Here is a 23,146-nt window from a genome sequence, read left to right on the forward strand (position 1 = left end):
CAAAATACTCCATGAACTTTGACTCTGTTAACCTGACAACAGTATAGAGCATCAACTCTCTCCTCTTAAGCTTCTTTTCGTCCAAAATTTTCAAGACTTGCATCCGAGGTACCACTCTTTTTTCCAAACTATGCATCACAAGTGTAGGGGTAAGAAACCAAGTAAGCAGATTTAACACCAAGCTCCTTCATGAAAAGATTCAGTGCTTTCTGTATTCTAACTTCCGAGAGGGCAAGACAATAAGGTAGCTTCCGGAACATGGGGAGTATATCATCATCAGACCATCCAAAACTCCTGAAAATTCCAATCTTTCTATCCAACATAGACTTCTTTTGGGAGGATACCACTCGAAATCCATACTGAAATATAGGGGAATAATACGGAACTCGAAAATCATTCTCCACTCTATGCAACAAATCCTTAATCCTTTCAGGCTTTTGTGTAAGAGGGCAACAGGAGGTTCATGTGGTGTTGTGGTGGAAGCTAATTGAACTGCCTCCTTAATCAGAGCTTCAGAGTTCATGTGTTTTGAGGTGCTCCAGCCGTGGGAGTTGGGTTGTTTTTCTCCAGATTTCCCCGCGGTTGCCTTGTGGTTGAGGCTCACTAAACTAGAATGGCTCATCTCCAAGGCCTTCAGGTTGCACAGCCCTCGCGGTACTCCGCACTGCAAGAGTTCCTGGTTTCATCTAATTGTTCAGATTCGGTCCAAAACCATCCTGACTTGTTACATCATCCATAAAAAATCACAAGTTAAGGCCAATTGGATTTTACAGCTTAAGGACAGTAAAAATAGGATACAATTGATACTAAACATTAGATAAATATGGCAAATATCAAGTGCACATTCAGAGGGCAAAAAAGTCTATCGACATTTCTGTTGCAATTTGACGCTTTTATAGAAGTAAATGGAATCCACATGGAAATGAGAAGCTAATTCATCTCCACACTGTCTACTTGGAACCTGGATGGGAAAAAATAATGCTTTACAATCACCAAAAGGGCAGAAACTATGTTTTCTTTAGACAAATGTAGATTGAGCATTATGTTAATTAAAAGCCTGGAGAGTGTATTCTGTGTCACCAAACATGAATGACCGACTAATTTTCGAAGAGTTTATAGGACAAATTCTACATCCTACAGCTCCATTCCCAAGTGGGCATATCTTTCACAAAGCACCAAATCATCGGAATTTCGTTTAAATCACAGAGTAATTGTAGAATAGATGGAGTACCAAATTATTTCGAGTGAAACAGTATGAAATGAAAGAGACTCTTCAACCTCAAATTAAGGACCAGATAAATACAAAAGCTCAGGTGGCAATAAAATGGATTGAATAGCAAACAACTCGTAAAATGTTCCAGAATCAAATCAGAACAGGATAGAAGAATATCCAAATGGGAAGCAAATAAATACTTGACTATTTCTCAAACCTCCAATGACATTTTCCCTTTATAAGGACAGAAATGACACCGACTGTAATTTTCAGAATACAAACTGAAAAAAAAGAAACGCAAAAATATATCTGACTACAAAATATGATTTTGAAAAGGTTAAACTAAAACGGCTAGGGAGCCGCAGTTTTCTTATGTGATTCATACAAATCAGGTATCTGATCCTTGTAGGGCAGCACAAAATAATCAATGAACTTTGTCTCTGATAAGCTCACAACAGTATAAAGAGCCAACTTTCTCCTCTCAAGCTTATTTTCATCCAAAATTTTCAAGACTTGCATCCGAGGTAGCACCCTTTTTTCCAGACTATAGATCAAAACTGAAGGCTGAGAAGCCAAGTAAGCAGGTTCAGAACCAAGCTCATTAATGTAAAGATTCAATGCTTTCTGAATTTTGACCTCTGACTGAGCAATACAATAAGGAAACTTCCTAAACATCTCAAATATCTCATTATCAGACCATCCAAAACTCTTGAAAATTCCAATCTTCCTATCCACGGTACACTGCTTTTGTGAGGCTAATGTATGAATCCATAAGGAAACATAGGAGAGTCAAGCGGAACCCGAAAATCATTCTCCACCCTATGCAACAAACCCTTAATCCACTCAGGATTTTGTGCAAAATACCTAGGATTTCTAAGCACGAGTGTTTTTATTCCCTCATCAGGAACACCACAATTTTTCAACAACAATAGATTAGTCTCCATAATATTATGAGCACCAAAAGTAAGCAACCAAGGAGCTCTCTTTAACGCCTTCACTACATTTTCATCACTACCCAAAGTTATCCTAAGACGATCAATGGTAGGTCTCAAATGAGTATCTAAACCTCTTTCAACAATTTTTGAATCTCTAGCAATTACATTCACCAGGTCCGACCCGGATAACCCGATATCCATAAGGCACTGGAATTTGGGTTTTAGGGTTTTGGAAACATCTGATAATAGCATTTTGGGTGCTAAAGAAACCATTTTTTTCATCTGGGTATTGTCCAAACCGATTTGTTTCAAGAAATTGATGACTAAATCAGGATTCTTAAAGGTTTTCAATGAAGTTACCTTGGAGGATGTAGAGGCAGCTTCTTCATCGGAGAATCCGAGAGAATCAACAAGGTATTTCACCAAGAAATGGGTCGGGGCAGGTGTAGAGGTTGATGAGTAGAGATATTGAGATCTGAAACGGAAGTCTCTATAGCCATTGCAATGATATATGGAACACTGAGTTGATACAACTACCGCTTTGCCTCTGAATCTGATGTGCATTTCCCTTACTAAACTTCTCTGCACTAATGGGGATTAGGGTTTATAGTCCCTCTTCCTGTGCTTGATGGACTGCAAGGAATTCACTGAATATTTTCAAAATTGATCAAATTTTAGCTTGCGTTTAGAATTCACCATTTCAAATTAGTGTTTGCATATTCGGGATCATAATTTTGAATTATCCCAATTCTCGGAAAAATATGATTTAATTTTCAATCATAATTTTATTTTTTTAAATATACAACTTAATTCACAAATTGACGTGAAGAAATTGTTCCTACTATACAAAAAGATTTTACTGTTTTCGTTTTAATATTTTTTAGTATGTTTTAGAAAAGAATATTTTTTTCAACTTTTACCAACTCTTTGCTGAATGAGATTCTACTTCTTTCTTGTAGTCCACAATATTTTACTTTGAGAAAGTTCATTTCATGGATGGATCATAACTGATAAAATGGACAGTTTCTACGAGAATGATTAAAGCGCATTGAAATATTTACCATTTTATCATAATTTTTATCAGTATTTTTGCCAAACTTAGATAATATCCATGTGTGTATACATGAGATTTAAAAAATAAACACATTTGATAAATGAGATCTCAATAATTAAGATTAAAATCTTCATTAAGTTCAAATATGCCCAAGAGAAGGACCGACTGTTAAAACAACAATTTGAGTTGAGTAAAATGACAAGTAGACACTGCATTATGTAAACTAGTCATAGGAAGGCTGGGACCAACTGCAATGAAACAGATAAACTTGCTAAATTATTTTGCTTTTTTATAGGATTTCTTGAGATTTGGGTAAGTAAAATTAAACAAAGAGAGTACATGATAAGTTTGTAAAATTTCTTTTTTATTTAGACTTCTTAAGTGACTTGTAGGAAGCAAGTAATATAAAACGGAGCAAAATATATATATATACACACACATTAGGGCTTGTGCACCAAAATAGATTTGTCTCCACTCTCCATAATGTTTCGAGCACCAAAATTAAGCAACCAAGAACTTCTCTTTAATGCCTTGACTATATTTTCTATCACTAACCAAAATTATCCGAAGGCAATCAATGGTAGGTCTCAAATGAGTATCTACACCTCTATAACCAATTTGTGGATCTTTTGCAATTACATTCCATAGTTTTATTTGATTTTGGATCATAGTTCTTTTAAATAAATAATATAAAACTCAATTCATAAAAGTTATATTCATCATATATTAGACTAATATTTTCAAGTTATAGCAGTAGAATTAAATTTTCAAATTGTAACAATAAAAAATTTTAGGTTGTAACAGTTTCTTAAAAAAAAAAGCTTTTTTTAAATAATTGTAAAAAATTGTTTTGAAAAAAAAAAAAGATAAAAAAAAATTCATTTTTTTTTAAAAAAAGGTAAAAAAATGGAAATAAATGTGTTAATTAAATTTGAATTGATTGAAGATAATTACTAATTAGCATAAATTAAGGAAATTCAAACTAATTAAGCATATTTAGTTTCCTTATTTCACTCTAATTTGTTAAAATTAATTAAAAATTCTGATTTCATCCATTTTCTTCCACGTTTCTCTCTCTTCGATTTTTTTTCCAGAAATCTTGTCACTCTCATCTAATTCATATTCTTTTTATTCAATAATCTATATTTTCTGGACGGCTTCTTATTAGTATTAATAAAACATCGTGGTAGATGGGATCTTTCAAGTTAGTGTTCTTTGCGATTTTTTATTTGTATTGTAATGCAAACCAAACGTTCAAAAAAATTATGAACAGTGATTCTGGAAAAAAAATTATTCAGATTTTGTTTTTGAATAATAGTTTTAATTATGGCGTTTTTGGTATGAATATTTACTTTTGAAATTACATAAAATTTGTTTGAAATTGGTATAGATTTTTGTATGAACATTCATTTTTTTGTATGTTTCTGGTAAAAAAATTACATAAAATTTATTTGAATTTGGTATATTGGTTATACCATGTTGGCACGATTTTAGAATTATATTTGAATGAATTTCGTATACTATTTGTCTAATAAATGACAATTAATAGTTAAAAGTGGTATTATTTTGGTATTATAGTGGCATGATTCTGCTGTGAAAAAGTGACGACTTATGTCATGAAATAGGTATAATTTTGGCATGAAATAGGTATGAAAAATGTGCATAATAATTATATGAAATTTGTATACTGATTTCAGATTTTTTGTTGTGTATAATAATTTGAATTATGGCGTTTTTAAAAAAAATGTATAATGTTATATTTTGGTATGAATATTGAATTTGTTCATTATTTGTCTAACGCTTTTTTTTTTTGGGTATATTTTTTGTTAAAAAAATAGATAATTTTTTCTTTGGAATTTGTATACTTATACTACCAAGCATGTATGACAATCGATAATGTTTTGGTACGATTTTTGGTTTGATTGAATTTTTTTTGGCATTATATTGTAATGAATTTTGAGAATAATAATGTAATGAATTTGGTATACTGTTTATTAAAGAAATGACAATTAATATTTCTAAGTTGGAATTATTTTGGTATTCTAGTGGCATGATCTTGGTATGAATAATTGATAACTTTTGGCATGAAATAGGTAAGAAATGTGTGAATAAGAATTGTATGAAATTTGTATACTGATATAACATATGTGTTTTTACTTTTGTATTATGTAATAACATATGAAATTGTTTTAAAATAACATATGTATTTTTACTTTTGTATGAATTTTGTAAGAATAAAAATGGTATGAAATTTGTATATTGATATAACATATGTCTAAAAGTTATTTGTACTTTTGTATGATATAATATTGACACAATAATTTATGATGAAACAGAAAAATATGCAATTCAAAAAGTGTTGGAGCAGAAATTATTGTCACCTAGTTCAAAAAGAACTGTAGGGAGACCACAACTTGTAAATAGTTTGCTGATGTGAAATTCAAGAGGTTTAAGATTATGTGCAGTACATGTCGTCGGGAGGAACACAATAGGAAGATATGTTCAAATTACCCTTCTGAAAAAAAGACAATATTTATTTTTATTTTGATTTGGTTGTTTTATTGTGGTAAACTCATGTTTTGATTTATTTTGTCTTTTAAGTTAATGAATTATAATTTCAGAATGTTTATTATGTGTGCTAGTTAATTATTTGTGTATTCAGTGTTTTTCAAATGTATACTCAAAAAATAGGTAATGTTTGTATGAGATTGATATTGACTGGAAAAATTAAGTCAAATCTTAGTATGAAATTGGTATACATTTGGTATCCAACTGACGTCCCAGTGGTAAAATTGAAAAACAACATGTAATTGAGATTTTAACTGAAATAGCCAACGTAAAACTAGTTAATATTGTATTTAATTTGTATAAATTTAGTATTGAATTGATATCCCATTGGAAAATTGTCATGTGGTTGAGATTTCAATCAAATTAGACAACCTAAACAAGTTAATATTGTATTCAATTGGTATCCAACATTATCCAAATTAGACAATCTAAAACAAGTTAATGTTTTATCTAATTTATATACACTTGGTATCCAACTTGAAATTTTAGAACAAAGACAAAAAATAAAAATGTATAAAATTAGTATCCAATGAGTATAAATCCGGGAAGAATAAATCTGGTTGTAAAACAATGCATATTATATATTGTTGTCAGAAATTGTAGCAAAAGAAATATACATCACCCAAAAATCAAAACATGTAATTAAAAGTCTAAACTGCAATAATTAATACAAGTTCTATATTTTCCTCTCTCTTCAATTTATATTCCGTATTCAAGTGTGATTTTTTTAATCATATTTAAGCTAAAACTTAAGAAATCCTTATTAAAGATTTTATGATCTCATATTATCTATATATATCAACAAATTTCAGAATTAAATATACTTATTTCACCAACAAAACAGTATTTTAGATATAGAAAAACACACCAAAAACAAGTTCAAAACTTAAGTAAAACAAAAATCAAGTTTTAGATTAATTAAAATAAAAAACGAAATCAAATTTTCAAAATATAGAATTCTTAATTCTAAAAAAATCAGATTAAAAAAAAATAATATCAAAATTTAAAATAAAACATCAAGAAAAGCAAAAAAAAAAAAGATTAAAGAGAGAAAATTACATGTTAAAATATACGGTACTAAATTTTTTATTTATTTTTAAATTAAAGGCCCCAATAGTCATTAATAAATAAAAGGTATTTGAATAAGTTAAAAAATCTCTTAAAAGGTGTAATAGATAATTACAAATTGATTCTCTCTCATTAATATTATTTCTCTCACCTATTAATTATATAAAAGGTTACTGCAATCAATATAATTAAATAATTAATAATATAAAAAGATTAATCATTTAATAAAAGTAAATTTTAATTGATTTTTAAATAAAGTTAAATTTAATTGATATGTTATAACCCATAATTAAATTGTAAAGAATTTTTTAAGAGTAGGTTTAAAACTCTTAATATTGTCTCTTAAATGTGTATATGGTGTGATTTTTCCATTCTAAATATTGTAAAAAGAACACATGTTCAACATAAAAAAAATTGTTTGTACCACATGAAAGGATTTTACTATTTTCATTTCAATTTTACTTTCTTTTTTAGTTTGTTTCAAAAAGAATGTCTCTTTCGTTTTCTACCAAACTCTTTGTCAAGCAAGATTCTATCTTTTCCTTGTATTCGACAGGATTTTTCTTGGGGACACTCAATTCTTGAATAGATCATAAGTTATACAAAGGATGGTCTTTGTAAGATAGACCAAAGCGCACTGAAATACTTATCACTCTACCATGTGACCCTTAACAGTATTTTTGCCAAACTATGATAATATCCATGTGTATATATATCTGAGACTTGAAAAATAAATGCACCTAATAATTGAGATCTCAATGATAAAAGATTAAACATCTTCATCAAGTGCAAATAAACAGACAGTTAAATAACAATGTTGAGTTGAGTAAACTGGAATTATGTAAACTATTATAGCCATAGGAAGCCTGGACAAACTGCAATGAAACTGATAAAGCAAGAAAATTTCCAGGCTGAAAGACTGAGATACAATTTTCAGCATCTAATAAAACAAATGTTCCTCAAAGTACTACTAATTTTTCATTATTTTCTTGTGTGAGATACACATCAGGAATTTGAGCCTTGTAAGGCAGCACAAACTGCTCAACAAAACCAACTCACTTAACTGGAGAACTTGATAGCAATAATGTTCTCTTGAACCCAATCTTCTAACCGAAAAGGGAAGCAGAAACCAACATCTCCGGTTTTAATCCCAATTCCTTTCAGAAGAAAATCTACCTTCCTCTCGATTGTAGCCTCTGATAAGAGTTAAACGAAAAGGCACATTTCGAACCATGGTATCCTAGTTAACTCCTGAAAACTGCACACTTCCTTCTCTAAAAGAAGCTCACTGATCTAAACAAAAGCATAAACTTTAAACTCCACAGAAGAAGAACATGCCTGATAATATACGACTTCCCATCTTTGTGGCTTCTCATTTTTTCAGAATTAAAGGTATGCTATAGAGTTATCCAAATGTGTACGTACTGAAAGCAACAAGACATAAAGAGAGAAATGATCTTTGGCAACACTGGAAAACATGCAAGTAGGTCACTGGAAAGCAAAACAAGTTTGAAATGAAAACAATACTTCAATGTAGTGCCAAAAATAAACAAAATGTACTAAGGAGCCACAATTTTGTTGAGCTGTTCATACAAATCAGGTATCTGATCCTTGTAGGGTAGCACAAAGTAATCCATGAACTTTGTCTCTGTTATGCTCAGAGCATAATAGAAACCCAACTTTCTCCTCTCAACCTTCTTTTCGTCCAAAATTTTCAAGACTTGCACCCGAGGTACCACCCTTTTTTCCAAACTAAAGACCAAAATTGAAGGATGAGAAGCCAAGTAAGCAGGTTCACAACCAAGCCTTTTCATGTAAAAACTCAATGCTTTCTGAATTTTATCCTCAGAGAGAGCAATACAATACGGTAACTTCCTGAACATCATGAGTACATAATCATTAGACCATCCAAAACTCTTGAAAATTTCAATCTTGTTTTCATACTTGGACTGCTTTTGCGCGGCTAATGTATGAAACCCATAAGGAAACATAGGAGAATGGAGCGGAATTCGAAAATCTTTCTCCAACCTATGCAACAAATCCTTAACCCACTCAGGCTTTTGTGTAAGATAATTAGGACATATAAGCACAAGTTTTCTTATTTTCACATCAGAAACACCAGAGTTTCTCAACAACACTACATTATTCTTCATAATTTGATGAGCACTAAATGAAAGCAACCAAGAACTTTTCTTTATAGCCTTAACTACATCTTCATCACTACCCAAAATTTTCCTAAGAAAATCAATGGTAGGTCTCAAATGAGTAACTAAACCTCTTTCAACAATTGTTCTATCTTTAGCCATTAATTTCGCCAAGTCCGACCCGGATAACCCGAGATCCATAAGGCACTGGAATTTGGGTTGTAAGGTTTTGTTAACATCATGGAATAGCAATTTGGGTGCTATGAAAACCAGTTTTTTCACCTGGGTGTTGTCGAAACCAGTTTGTTTCAAGAAATTGATGACTAAATCAGGATTATTTAAGTGTTTCCGTGAAGTTACCTTGGAAGATGCCAACGATGCTTCCTGTTTGGAGAATCCGAGAGAATCAACCAAGTATTTCACCAACTCAGAGGTTGTGCTTGTTGAGTAGAAACATTGAGATTTGATACTATTCAAGGAAAGGAAGTCTATAAGACCGTGAAATCTGGCAACAGCGGCCGCAGCGGCGCCGCCGCGGCCTCTGAATCGGAGGAACATATTGTTGAGCTCCTTTCTATTAAACTTAGCAAGAGTAGAAAACGCTTCTGCTTGGGGAGAAATGTTGCCTCAATGGTTAAAACCCCTTTTTGAATTATTATATTTTTGTGAGTTTCATATTTTAATTTGAGTGAATAGGGTTAATACTCCAAAACTATTAGATTTTTCTTTACTTAGATATGAATTCATTAGTAACGTATTAGTTTTTAAATTTTTTAATTAATGAATCACGAAAATCAATTAACATTTTGAATTTAACAAATATTTTGTTTTAGTGTGTAACATAGAAAACATATAAAAGATAATTTTATGTGTTATTGATTATAATAGTTAAATTAAGTATAAACGTTAAATGTTATTATTTTAGTATACATAAACAACAATAATTTACTATAGCAATCATAAAACTTTTAGAAAAACATTGTCACCGTAAAAAGATACTTCAATTCAAAATAAGTTTGGAATTTGTATTGTGAAAAATTAACTAGTTTTATATGGGTTGTAACAATGTAACTTGTAACCTAACACAATCCTCCTTTGTTAATTGCACTAAATTTTGGAAATAAACATAGACCAACTTCTCATTGTTCTCAAAGGTTCTTCCTCCCAAACTCCTACCATTAGAACTTCCTTTCCCCTCCATCCCAACAACGACATACCCACTGTAATTCCACAAGTGAGGTACGGGGAGGATGACGTGCATATAGACCGTTAGCTCAGGTAAACATATGAAAAATCAAATATGCAAAGCAAATATAGTAGCTAAGAAGTCATGCTGAAAACAATGAAGAGAAAAGTGATAACAACAAATAATATAATAATTGAAACAAAGGAAGCAACATATAATACTAAAATAAAAAAATAAGATAGTTGGAGAATAATAGTAACAATACTAATAACAGAACTAGACAGCACTCAACTACCTACTAACTTTGTACCCTAATCGTTGCCCTCCCACCCCCATAAAAAATGGAACTCCCCTGACGATGTTCCTATAATAGGATGAAGACATCTCTCCTTCAAAGAGGTAGCAAGAATTCGATTTCCCCTAGGGTATGGTACTAGAACGATACATTTTATTTATGTACCAAACACAAGACAATAATTAAAAAACCATACATTTTCCATGGAAAACAATTCCCTTCATACCAAACACACCCTTTTGTGTCATCATTTGAGTGTCATGAATGACACTCTCTTTTCCTGTGGCTTCTGCTACTTAACTGAAATTCTGAGAAATATTAAAAGCCTGTACTTAACTACAAGGCTAAATGTTGGTCAGGATTTAGACACAAAATTGCCAGCCATTGCTATTAGGCCAGCTTGAGAGCTATTGACATTAAAGTTTATCCATCTTAGAGAGTTAAAACTAGTAAAATTATGCATCACCGGCTCTGCTTCAGCTTGTTTCACAGAATGTTGTGTGTTTGCTACCTGCAATCAGTATGAATGCATGCTTGAGATGACTTCCAATTGCAGATCAAGTCCTTTCATCAAGCAGCAATGAGTCATCTGCAAAGCTGTTGCCATCACCGTCCTTCTCTGATCGAATGCCACAACGGTTGTCATTCTCGCATGCCTCATCCAGCACAACATACGAAGTTGCAATTGAGCCAAAATACTGCACAAGAAATTCAAAGATTAAGGTGGCATTAGGGCATAGTTCCTGGGAACCATTCGTTAAAGAAAGCACTCTTAGAATCAGACTCTTCCTAAAAATCCAAACAATATCAGCAAATCTATCTGTCAACATGGTGTTGTTCCTCACATTTTCTGTATAGACCATGAAATTACAAGAACGGTCTTTTTCCTAAAAATAATAATAGTAAAGGAGGTGTATCTGAACCTGCTCCATCAGCAAGGAGCAAGAGACCCATGTTTTATGTAGTGATGTCGGCATTGAACTTATTTGTATCTATTTAGTGATTTAAATTCACCTCGACTGATTCAACTGGTACCTGTTATATTCTACCACAAATCATTATATGCACCGGATAACTTTGTCTACCATCCAGGTGTGTGTCCTAGTGGTCAATAAAGTGGGTAGGAGAACCATGAGGTCTCAGGTTCAAATCCCAACAGAGATAGAAACTACTACGTGATTTCTTCCTATTTATCCTAGCCTTGATAGAAAAAGTTACATGGTACCTATTGTTGGTGGGAGGTGGGAGGTATCTCGTGGAATTAGTCGAGGTGTGTAAAAGCTGCTCCAAACACCACGGTTATCAAAAAACAACTTTGTCTACCAAGGTTAGATAAGTAGCAAGAAATCACCTAATACTTTAACAAACCATCTTATTAGCCAATCCTTAAAGGATTTGACATACTCTGGTGGTAAAGTGAAAACCCAATCTTCATATTCTCCATCCTGAATTGATTAATATTTATCATCGCATGCTAGGTTTAGATATATTACAGTCTTTTCTCAATATCTATGTGTTTTAGCTGCAAAATAATGAACTCATGAATGGAGAAGTGTGTTTTAGTAAGAAATAATTTCAGAAGTCCACTACTTTTTTATCATCGTGGTGTCTGAGTTAGCTTGCGCGCACCTCGACCAATTTCTCGGGATACTTGCTATTTCCCCACCAGTACAGGTTGTTGTGCCAGTGAATAACTTTGCTCATCAAGGCTTGAAAAGATGGGAAGAAATTATCTAGCATTTTTACTTCCGCTTGAATTTGAACCTAAGACTTTATGGGACTCAACTTTCTTCATTGACCACTAAGCCACAACCTAGGGTGCAATTTCAGAAGACCACTATTGGATGAATTTTGTACCGCATGTTTTTGTGTTGAGCTTTATAAACTCAAAATGAAGATTATTAAAGGTATAATATTAACACGATAAAAAAAATAAACTACTTCACCTCCCCTCCAAAAAAGATATCCATAATAAATGCAGAGGAAGAGAGGGGTTAGCCACGAGGAAGGAGGGGGTGGGGTAGTAAAAGTTGATAAACATCTTCATTCTCTTGTGTGACTCCTTGGAAAGAAAAGAAGAAATTAGTCACATAACAAAGCATGGATAATCCACAACACAACCCTGAGGCACTAGTGACAATCACAACAAAAAATCACTGTGTGACGGGTGGAAGATTCCAAACATCTGAATTCTAATACGTGACTAAAATAAGATGAATAAACAGGGGGGTTAGCTGAACCCGAAAGCTTTCAAAGTAGAAGCAACATTGCAGCTAGAGTGTGAACAGGTAACAAACATCATCAGAGGTCCATTCTTGTTGTTTTGGTGCTCCTAGCTCCTTAATTGGGAAGATGGAAGCCTAGTACATCGAGTTCATACTTGGCAAATAATTCTTCACCCATACTCTATTAATCAAACATATGCAACTTGTCAAATTAGTTGCATCATACAGGTTTAACTAGTCATAGACGATTGTTCTTTTTTAGAAAAAGAAAGGTTCATTGGACAGCAGATAAATCCCAAACTGATTGTTTTGAACGGTATAAAGCCCAAACTAATTCTTCTTCCCCTTTCTTTTCGGGAAACTAAAAGTTTCATAGATGCCTAGTGCCTACTATGATATTACCTAGAGGACACAAAGGAATGAAAATTCCTTTTTCACCTTTTTGAGAGATAGAAGGAGGGTAGGGAAACAATGCAAAAAAAACAATGTCTTAGTCAAGTAATCTCAGCAAGGAGATTTTATCGTCACCAAACTATCAGCAAATGAGAAACAAAATTCAGGGGATGGGATGGGTTTCCAGGAAGCATTACATTGTCAAGAACTCAAAATGATTTTTTCTGAACATTGTCCAACAAGCTCTGTGTTAAGTGTAGGACTGTTGAAATTTCACCCTTGAGTATAACCTAGGGGTTGATAATGATTTGGGCCTAACTATATGGAATAGATATGATACAGCTAAGGCTGACTAGTTTGGAATCTAGGCATTGATGGATAGATATAAATAGCCTAAAGGCTGATAAGATAAAATAATCATCCTAATCAATCACAATCTGCTGTAAATAAGCACAGATCACGAGTTCGAACTGTTGCCAGTGAACCAAATCTTCTGTTTAAATGGAGAATGGCAGAGGAACCAATTTTGAGGATAGGAGCAGAAACAGATTTCTCACTTTCTTATTCTCAAGAGCCTCTACTGGAGTTTCTTCCCTTTAGTTCAAAGTTATACATATCATTTTCGCAAGAGTTATAATCTCACTATGGTAGAAATTGCAAAAGACTAGATCGGCAAAATGAAATGGAGTATCAAACCTCTGGCGAACAAGAATATCACTTTTTGTATTTTTCATGCTGCTGAATGTTGTTGTATAGTTCACACACATCAGGCATCTTATGGGCAAGCACATAAGCCTGATAAAACTTCTGTTCTGATGGCAACAGAACAGTATACAGATTGTAATCTTCATCACATAGTTTCTTCTCAACTAAACTTCTCATGAATTCCAACCGGGGCAAAACTCTCTTTTTCATACTGAACATGAGCAGTGTTGGGTGAGAAGCCAAGTAGGCAGGTTTCAAACCAAGTTGCACCATGTAGAAGTCTAGCGCAGCTCGCAATTTCTCCTCTGACAGCCTCAAACAATAAGGTAAAAGCTGAACCAATTTGATTATGTCCCATTTAGACCAACCATAATCCCTTAAAACGCCAAGTTTTGTGTCTACAGTCGACTCTTTCATTGAAATAAACACATCAACTCCATGGATAAACAATCCCGATGCTCGAGAAATATTAAATTCATTTTCAAGTCTGTGAACTTTTTCCTCTACAACCTCAGGACTTGCCAAAAGAGTATATGGATTTTGAAGTATGAATTTTTTGATATCATCATCTGTAAACCCAATGCTCTGAAAGAACAACATATTGATTCTCACTCTTTCACATGCTTTAACAGAGAGTAAACATGTTCTTTTCTTGATAGCTTTCACTACATACTCATCACTACCCAAAATTTTTCTAAGATAACTAATGCAAAATTCCAAATCAGAAACTTCAAGGCTTTTCAAAATAGACACACTCCCTGTAATGACCTTGACCAAATCAGATCCAGATAAACCAAGCTGTTGAAGAATGTCAAGTTTGGGCTTAAGGGTTTTGTCAACATCACACACAAGCAACTTCGGAACTGCAGAAACAATTTTACCGATATGGGTTTTGTCCAAACCACTTTTTTCGAAGAAATTTAACACAGATTGAGGATTTCCAGTGGATTTCGAACGAGTTACCTTAGTGCTTGTTGAAATGGCTTCTCCTCTAGAAAATCCAAGCGAGTTCACGAGATAGTTCACCAAGAAATGTGTTTGGTCACATGCAGTTTTATCTGCAATTGTTGAATATTGAAACAAGAATTTGGAGTTGTAGATGAAAAAAAGCTGCCCTACGGCGGCGCAATGGCCGTGCGGTCGGAATAAGCGAGCCGCCATAGTTTCCAGTTTTCATCAATCTGAAAAGAAAGGGACCAAATTGGCCTAAGAATACTAATTATGGAGGACTTATAAATAAATTAATTAAAACTTGTTTAATGACAGACATTAAAAATGAAATTTGTTTGTTTAAATTTGATTCAGCAAATTTAAGAAAATAAAAAATATTTTTGGATTTTATGATTAATTCTATAAAAAAAAATGTGCTTAATGTATCAAAATCTTTTGATTTTTGTGGTCTTGGATATAATAAATTAGATGATAGGTGTAAAGAGTTATTACCAAATATAAACGATGATTTTTTTTAACCGATTAAAAAGAAAAGTAGGATAAACAATTTAAAATAGAGGAAATATATGTGCATATTTTAATTAAGTTAAACGGTATGATCCTAAGACATTCTAGAAATACTCCTCGGTTAATTTTTACTTGTCACTGTTTGACTTGACACGTTTATTAAGAAAACAATTATTAATTTATGTATTTTACCAAACTATCCCTATTAAATACTCTCTCCGTCCCTAATTACTTGTCCACTTTTGAATTGACACACATATTAAGAAAACAATTAATGATATAGTGAGTTTATCATTTTACCCCTATTAATTATGAAGTGGATGGAAAATTCTACATTTTTCAAGAATTTTCCAAAGTAATTAGTCATTTAATTGAGGGTATAATAGGTAAAAAAAAAATATCCTTTCTTGATTTGTCAAAATGGACAAGTAATTAGGGACAAATATAAAAGAAAAAGTGGACAAGTAATTAGGGACAGAGGGAGCAATGTTAGTCTTAGGTCTTAAAAAATAATTAAAAAATTAATATTTAATGATAAGGGTAAAATATGAAAAAAGCATAATTATCTTTTCTTAATATGTCTTTTTTTATATTATTCAATTTTTAATATGTTAAAAGTGATAAGTAAAAAATATACTTTTTCTATTGTGGATGAGAAATGAAAAAAATTGCATTTTGAATAGCAAAAAGACACCTTTTAGATTAACATAATTTATTTTGCAATTTTCAAGGTGGTTTTGAAGTGTCTAAAAGACAATATTCTCTTCGTTCACTTTTATTTGTCAAAGTTAAATTAGATTATATTAATTTGATATTTTAAACAAATAGTTAAATATTCAAAAATTATATGAAAAATACTATATTACAATTTTTTGAATATCAATATAATAAAAAAATGCATCATAAAATGTTAGTAAATTTTTTTATCATTTAACTTTTAAAAAGGAAAATGATAATTAAAAATGAACGAAAGTGGGAGTATAAAAGACATATGGTGTGGTTAAGATCAAATCATTTTTTTAAAAGCAAAGTTCTTTATCATTTTTCCTCATAAGTTCAAAAAATAACAAAAATGAAGTTGATTCACATCCTTGCTCTTCTATGCTTCCTTCACCTCAGTGCTACATCCTCTGGTATGTACCTTTAATCTCCACATCACTTAATAATTATCTTGGACAAAGTATAACTTTCTTTTTATTGATTTAAAAATCGTAAAATTACACTAAATACGTTATTATTGTTATTGATTAAAAATCAAGGGATGCAACAACAACAATAATTATAATTTAGATCTCAATTTCAAATAAATTCTGGTCAAGTGTTGTGTGGCCATAAAAAATTCAAGTTGAATTTTCAAGATTTTGGCTTCAAATTACTTACAAAAGGTAAAAAATAACTCCATTTTTTTCAAATTTTAAAATGAAACATGATCAAATGTCCATTCTGACTTTTAAAATAAATAAATTATGTGTGTGTGAACAGGGAGGAATTTGGAGAGGAAATGCAGTCAAACGTTGGTTTATGTGCCAATAAAAATGGAGAATTGTGAAATAGGGAAATGCATGGTCACTTGTGGAAAGACTTATGAAGGCACTGTTTTTGGAGAGTGCCCAAATCCTGATACTTGCTTTTGTGGTATTTATAGATGTATTCTTGTTTAATTTGTATTAACAAAAAAAATTCTCAATCAAAACAAGAAATTAATCTCAATTTGACATGTTCTTGACTCTTTTATTATGTGTAAATATTTGAAGTCCATAGTGAAAAAACTAAAAAGTACTCGATAATGTTTTCTTTTTGGAGTGGTAAGTACTCTTTCATTATTAATCAAAGAGATCTGAGTCTCTCGGGGTGCGGAGTCCCCTTGAGTTTTTGGCTAAAATCATCCCTCAATTATGACTCAAATCTAATGTACATCCTTATATTATCTAAGTGAACAAAAAACATCCTTATACTATCCAAAAAATAACAAGAATCGTCATTCAATCTATTTTTGTTAAGAAATTGATTGAACCAACAAAATAAAATATTTTTTAATTTGGCCACGACGAGGAGATCAAAGTTACCTAAAAAGAATAAGGATATGGATAGAAAATGAATTTTTCATTCTCAAAATTTAAATTTTGTGTGTTGTTAGTTTATATGTTTTTTTGCATCATCAAGTAAATTGACTTGCAACAATACATAAGTTCTGAAATATTTATACAGTATGTACCGATAGTTAGAAAGATTATGTAAAAAAAATCATTTCAAAAATATTACGTCCAATTATTTAAACATTTTCTTTAATAAAATATTTAGGGCGTATATGTTATATATACAATGCAATTCACATTTTATACAATGTACAGAAATGTTGGAAATTTAGTGAAATTACGTAGGTGTTTAGTTATGAAAATTAAAAAAAAATATTTTATTTGAAATTTTTGAAGTTGGAGTAGTATTTGGCCATATTTTTACAAAGAATATTTAGAATTTGAATATATTTTGTCTGAATATGATTTAAACCCTCAATTTCTAAAAATTAAAAAAAAATCACCTAACTTGATTAGCTTAACCATGTGTACATATATTCATTCGATTTGGCACATTTTTTGTTGGTAGCGTGAGTTTCTTAAAAAAAATAGACACAAGGAGGAATCTTGCAACTTTTTGAATAGTTCAAGGATGTACTTTAGGTTTAGGTGATACTTCAGGAATGATTTTAGCCAAAAACTCGAGTCCCCTTTGTTAGGAAGTGTTTTACCCCCAATCAATGGCGGAGGCAGAATTTTCATTGAAGGGTTCAAAAGAACAATTAAGCACGCTAACCGTATCCACATATAAACGAATCAGGTCAAATATATGTAACTAGATAAAATTTAACTCTACGTCAACAAGAACAATAAAACATAGGAATAAGCAACAAGCTAAAATGTCCAAAGGACTCGAACTCGCGAAGCCAAGAAGATTTGACGGAATCTTGAATCCACTTTACCACTGAACCAAGCCTTTAACATATTCTGAGGAGGTTCATTATTAAATATATACACGTAAATCAATAAATCAATCTTATATATATAATGTAATTTTTCGAAGAAGGATGAACCCCATCAGTACCTCCACCCCTGGCCCCAATATGGGACTTCCCAGAACCCCCCAAAAAAAAAAAAACTAAAAACTAAAAAGTAAACATGTAATTATGTTGCTAAATCATTTAGAAAACTCTTAATTATCATCTAATAATCTAGAATTAATCATGATAAAGTTGGTGAAGTTCGTTTTATTACCTTAAACAATATCGATGGATGGGAGAAATATTTCATTTTAGATTGTAATGGCCTAGTGATTTTTCAAGACATTATACTTAGGCAATTATAAAGTTTGCTTTAATTAATTGTTAAATCCCAGTATCTCTTCTTTATGCAAAAATAAAATAAAAATAAAAAGTCAAGATTTGCTGTCCTAATTGTCTTTGAATGATAATAAAGGACAATTAATTTTCAGTTGTTAATTCTTACTATTATCATTATTGTGGTTGTTGGGGAGATCATGTTAATCTCTATGCATAATAAAACAATCTATATTTCTATTATATAGAAGAGTGAAGTGGTAGGACGACCAAGGGTAAAAATGTAATTTCATTCTAACAAAAATCTATTAAGAAAGATAGTAAATAATTCTAGAAACATCTTTTTATATATTAAGTGAATTATGATCAAGGATAAAAATGTAATTTCACGCTAACAAAAATCTACCAAGAATGATATCAAGAAAATTAAATAGTTCTAGAAACATCTTTTGTTATTGTTATTACCATTAACTTATTTTGTTATTACTTCACTTTCTTTTCTTTTGTGAGTTATTGTAATATCTATTCATTACTCTATTTTACTATTACGTTAATTTAATGCTTAATATTTTTTTCTATTCATTATGCTTATCAAAAATGCCTACTTTAATTCATTATGAATTAAATATTTTCACCTTTATTTTGGCTCTAATTAATATACTTGAAAAGAAATAAATGTGATAAAAATTAATAATATGTAGGACGATCAAGGGTAAAAATATAATTTCATTCTAACAAAAATCTATTAAGAAAGATAGTAAATAATTCTAGAAACATCTTTTTATATATTAAGTGAATTATGTTATGATCAAGTGTAAAAATGTAATTTTACGCTAACAAAAATCTACCAAGAATGATATCAAGAAAATTAAATAGTTCTAAATATTATACACTTTAGTATAAATCTCTTATTAGGAAGACTAATACACAATTTTTTCAACATTAAGAACTTCATTTTTCATCTATTCCCTAATGGCCCTACTTTTGTAAAACAATTATAAGACAAGAGTAAAATTCATTATTTCTTAGTGAACACATCACTTCTGAAACTTGTCCATATAACAAATTTTCAACAAAATTCAATTGATCCACATTTTTCAAACATTCTAATGAATATGATAATATATGAACCAGTTAATATGTTAAATCCAATATCAATCACAATTGCAATTCTCAGAAGACGTAATTCATAAGGAATGCAATTAGTGAACAAGCTCTTCAAGAACAAAATTTTCAAAAATTTCAGAGCATGTTATGTCCTTTTCTTTGGTTCTCTTTAGACTTTTCAATTTCATGGTGTTGCTTTTCTTTCTGGATTGTAAAGATACTTTTTGAAGTATCTAATTTACTTGATTTCTCTTTTTATGTATAATCCCAAAATTTCACATAACATACATGTCATTATATAATTTATTGAGAAACATATATTATTTATTAAGTACTATTATTTTATCAACAGTTAAAATCATTTTTATCAAGTTATATAAATTATTATTTTAACTACCTTTTGTTAAATTATTGCAATCTATAATTATAATAACTTTTATTAATATTTTTAACATCTCATTATTTGAGGTATAACATTCATTCATCGGGTATATAAATTACTTTAGAAAAAAAATCTTTCGTTACTATACTAGATTGTTCTCCTAATTTTAATGAATATAAAGACAAGATATAAAGTCATAACTTTTTTTTATTCTTTATCACTTTGTAAATAATGAGATGATTCATTCTAATTTTCATCAAGTAGGTCGTTATTTTTGTTTGTTAAACACCTTTAAAACAAATTTATAAGTGTATTCAAAATTAATCTATAGGTGAATAGTAGAATTTATTGCTTCATATATTTTATGAAAATTGTTAATATATTGAGAATAATTTTAATCTATTCTCTTGAATAATTTTCAAATAAAATAGAAAAAGAATATCATTAAATTAATTATTTAATTCGAATATATATGTTTGACATGATGTTATAATGAGCACTGGAGCATCTGATATTTTATTATTATTTGTATCATGTTTATTTGAAAATGTCATAATAATTTTTCTTTTTGAAAACTAATTAAATTTCTATTATAAATATATATAATATTGTAATATTGGGCCCGTAAATGGGCCTTTCATTATATTGGGCCCATATCACGGGCTTAAAATTATCTAGTATCTATATAAAGTAGAATATAAAAACGGTGATGTGTCACATCTCAATGACCACCATTAGTATTTAAATGATATTTATCTATTTTATCTGATTTTTGAGCTTTTATCTCATTTTTCTAAAATATATTCATGATAAGAAAACACATTAAATCCCTGCCGAATATAAACAAACACGTTCTAATTTCACTAAATTACTTCAGCCTTGCATTTATCTTCTTTTAGTACGTTTCTTTTGACCTTTTGTCTTTCTTTTGATAACAAATTTAATAGAATTAAAAGAAATCACATTTATTTATGCATTTATATGAATCATTCTAACTTCTTTCATCACTTTACCATACTATAAATGAATGAATAAATAGTGTTTGCAAGCAAAATGTGCATGCTTTCTCTCAAGAACACACAACTACATATGCTCGATAATGTTTGCATATGAAATCATATATGCATCTGCATACAAAGATGCAAAATATGGAGTGAATGTATGTATTTTGATGTTTTCCTTACAGAAAATACATAAAGTCACCACTGAAGTTATTTCATATTTGTATAAAGACACTTTAATTTTTAAAGTGTTCTATCACCCCACAAAACCTTTTAATATATTTGTGCTTTTGAAAACACTTTTACTGTTTGGCAATTAATTCATTTTAAAACACTTTTACTGATTTGGCAAATACTTAATTTTTCACAAAAAATAATTGTTTATCCAAATAGGTGCTTCTGGCCTCCCAACAACAATGTCAAACATGCTCTGATAAAAAACTGCTTATTTTTAGAATAGAAAAGGGTTATATTTGCCCCTGTACACTTAGAAACGGGTTATATTTGTCCTTCGTTACACCTTTTTTATATATTTACCCTACCATTCAACTTTAGGCACATATTTACCCTCCAACGGTTAAGTCTCATATATCTATCTTTTATCATCCTATGTGACATCTACATGGTATGCCTACATGGATATATATTTATTCCACTTAATATTTCATCCTAATTTAATTATTATAATTTATATCCAATTTCAAATATTTTACCTACTCATTTAACTCATAAAACCCCAATCCTAAAATTGGGGTTTCAATCTATATTACTTAGATTTGAATCTTTTTTTTTCGTATTTCATGATAATTGTTTTTGAAGGTGGCAATATATTAAGAGCTCTGTTGTTACTTTCGTTGAGTCCTCTGTTATTCGTTCTTGATTTCGAAGCTAAATTGAGAGTTATGGTGTTCATAACTTTCTTTGGGATCAAAATTAAGGATGTTAAGTGTGTTGATAGAGCTGTGTTTTACCTAAATAAAAATTTAAAAATTTGAATGTTTGTGTTTATGAGGTGATGAAATCAGCCGGGGAAAGAATGGTGTTTACTGGTATGCCTAGATTTATGGTGGATTACATTGTGTTGGGAATTATTTGAGTGTATCTAACAGTTTTCTTGGTCTCATTGTCTGTCAGATGAAAAGAGATACGAAAATCATGATTCTTGTTCTTATTATATTCCAAATCTGGATAATGGCATTGATTACTTTACTCCAAAATTTAGCAAATCGTTAAAATATAAACGTATCAATATTGACGATTTTTTATCTAATATTTTAGGCCATTGTTAGCAGATTTAATAATTGTACTAAAAAAGTCAATATCGTAATATAATCTACGGTATAACAGTTAAATTCTTTTTTTTTTTTTGTGATTTTCTTTGGGAAAGTGACAATGAAATGGATTGACAGTCATGGATTAAATGGGTGGATAAAATATTTGAAACTGGGTATAAATTATAATAATTAAATTAAGAAGAAGTATTAAGTGAAATGATATATATCCATATAGGCATGCCAAGTAGATGCTACATATGATGATAAAAGTGGAAATATGAGACTTAATTGTTTGAGGATAAATATGTATCTAATGTTGGATGATAGGGATAAATATATCAAAAAAGTATGACGGATGATAAATATAACCCTTTTCTAAAAGCATAGGGACAATTATGACGGAGGGTACATATAAAAATAAAATATTCTTGAATAAAAATCAATCAAACTTAAGAGATATGTTGATTAATTAATTGATAAATATGTATATATGGAAGAATATTTTAATCTTTCAAAAGTAATTTTCTATTTTTATTTTTTTTAAGAAGCAGAAATTTTTAACTCGTGAAAAACTATTTTTCTTTTCATTTAAAAACTGTTTTAAAGATTTGACAAACACTTTTTTTTTTCTAAAAAGGAAAAAATACTTTTATCCTCTCAACAGCAATGCCAACTCTCAATCTTGAATGAATGATTCAATTATTTTAAACAATCAAAAACCCCAAAAATTCTGTTAATATGAAATAAAAGGAGTATCACCTATTTTAATTTCAAAAGCCAATGAATGGCTTCAACCTTGAGAAGAAA

General features: G+C 30.5%; 1 protein-coding gene and 1 pseudogene across 1 annotated transcript; both read right to left on the minus strand.

Moving 5' to 3' along the window:
• Positions 1-926: 926 nt before the first annotated feature.
• On the minus strand, positions 927-2,845 carry LOC125834070 (transcription termination factor MTERF5, chloroplastic-like; annotated as a pseudogene).
• Positions 2,846-8,296: 5,451 nt separating this feature from the next.
• LOC125833816 (uncharacterized) lies at positions 8,297-14,972 on the minus strand. The gene is made up of 4 exons (XM_049512985.1): positions 13,800-14,972; positions 11,057-11,252; positions 10,842-10,974; positions 8,297-9,587 (listed from the first exon to the last, which is right to left on the minus strand). The coding sequence occupies exons 1-4, from the start codon at positions 14,945-14,947 to the stop codon at positions 8,398-8,400; spliced, it is 2,667 nt and encodes an 888-aa protein (XP_049368942.1). The 5' UTR covers positions 14,948-14,972; the 3' UTR covers positions 8,297-8,397.
• Positions 14,973-23,146: the final 8,174 nt, after the last annotated feature.

Source organism: Solanum verrucosum, unplaced genomic scaffold (assembly GCF_900185275.1).
Source record: "Solanum verrucosum unplaced genomic scaffold, falcon-dt-bn FXZP01000108.1, whole genome shotgun sequence".
Lineage (NCBI taxonomy): Eukaryota > Viridiplantae > Streptophyta > Magnoliopsida > Solanales > Solanaceae > Solanum > Solanum verrucosum.

Coding starts and splice junctions, on each gene's coding strand:
- LOC125833816 (XM_049512985.1), bottom strand. CDS start 14,947: ATGGCGGCTCGCTTATTCCGACCGCACGGCCATTGCGCCGCCGTAGGG. Junction 10,975..11,056: donor ACGGTGATGGCAACAGCTTT/GCAGATGACTCA, acceptor TACTGATTGCAG/GTAGCAAACACACAACATTC. Junction 9,588..10,841: donor TGGCCTAATAGCAATGGCTG/GCAATTTTGTGT, acceptor CTCCCCAAGCAG/AAGCGTTTTCTACTCTTGCT.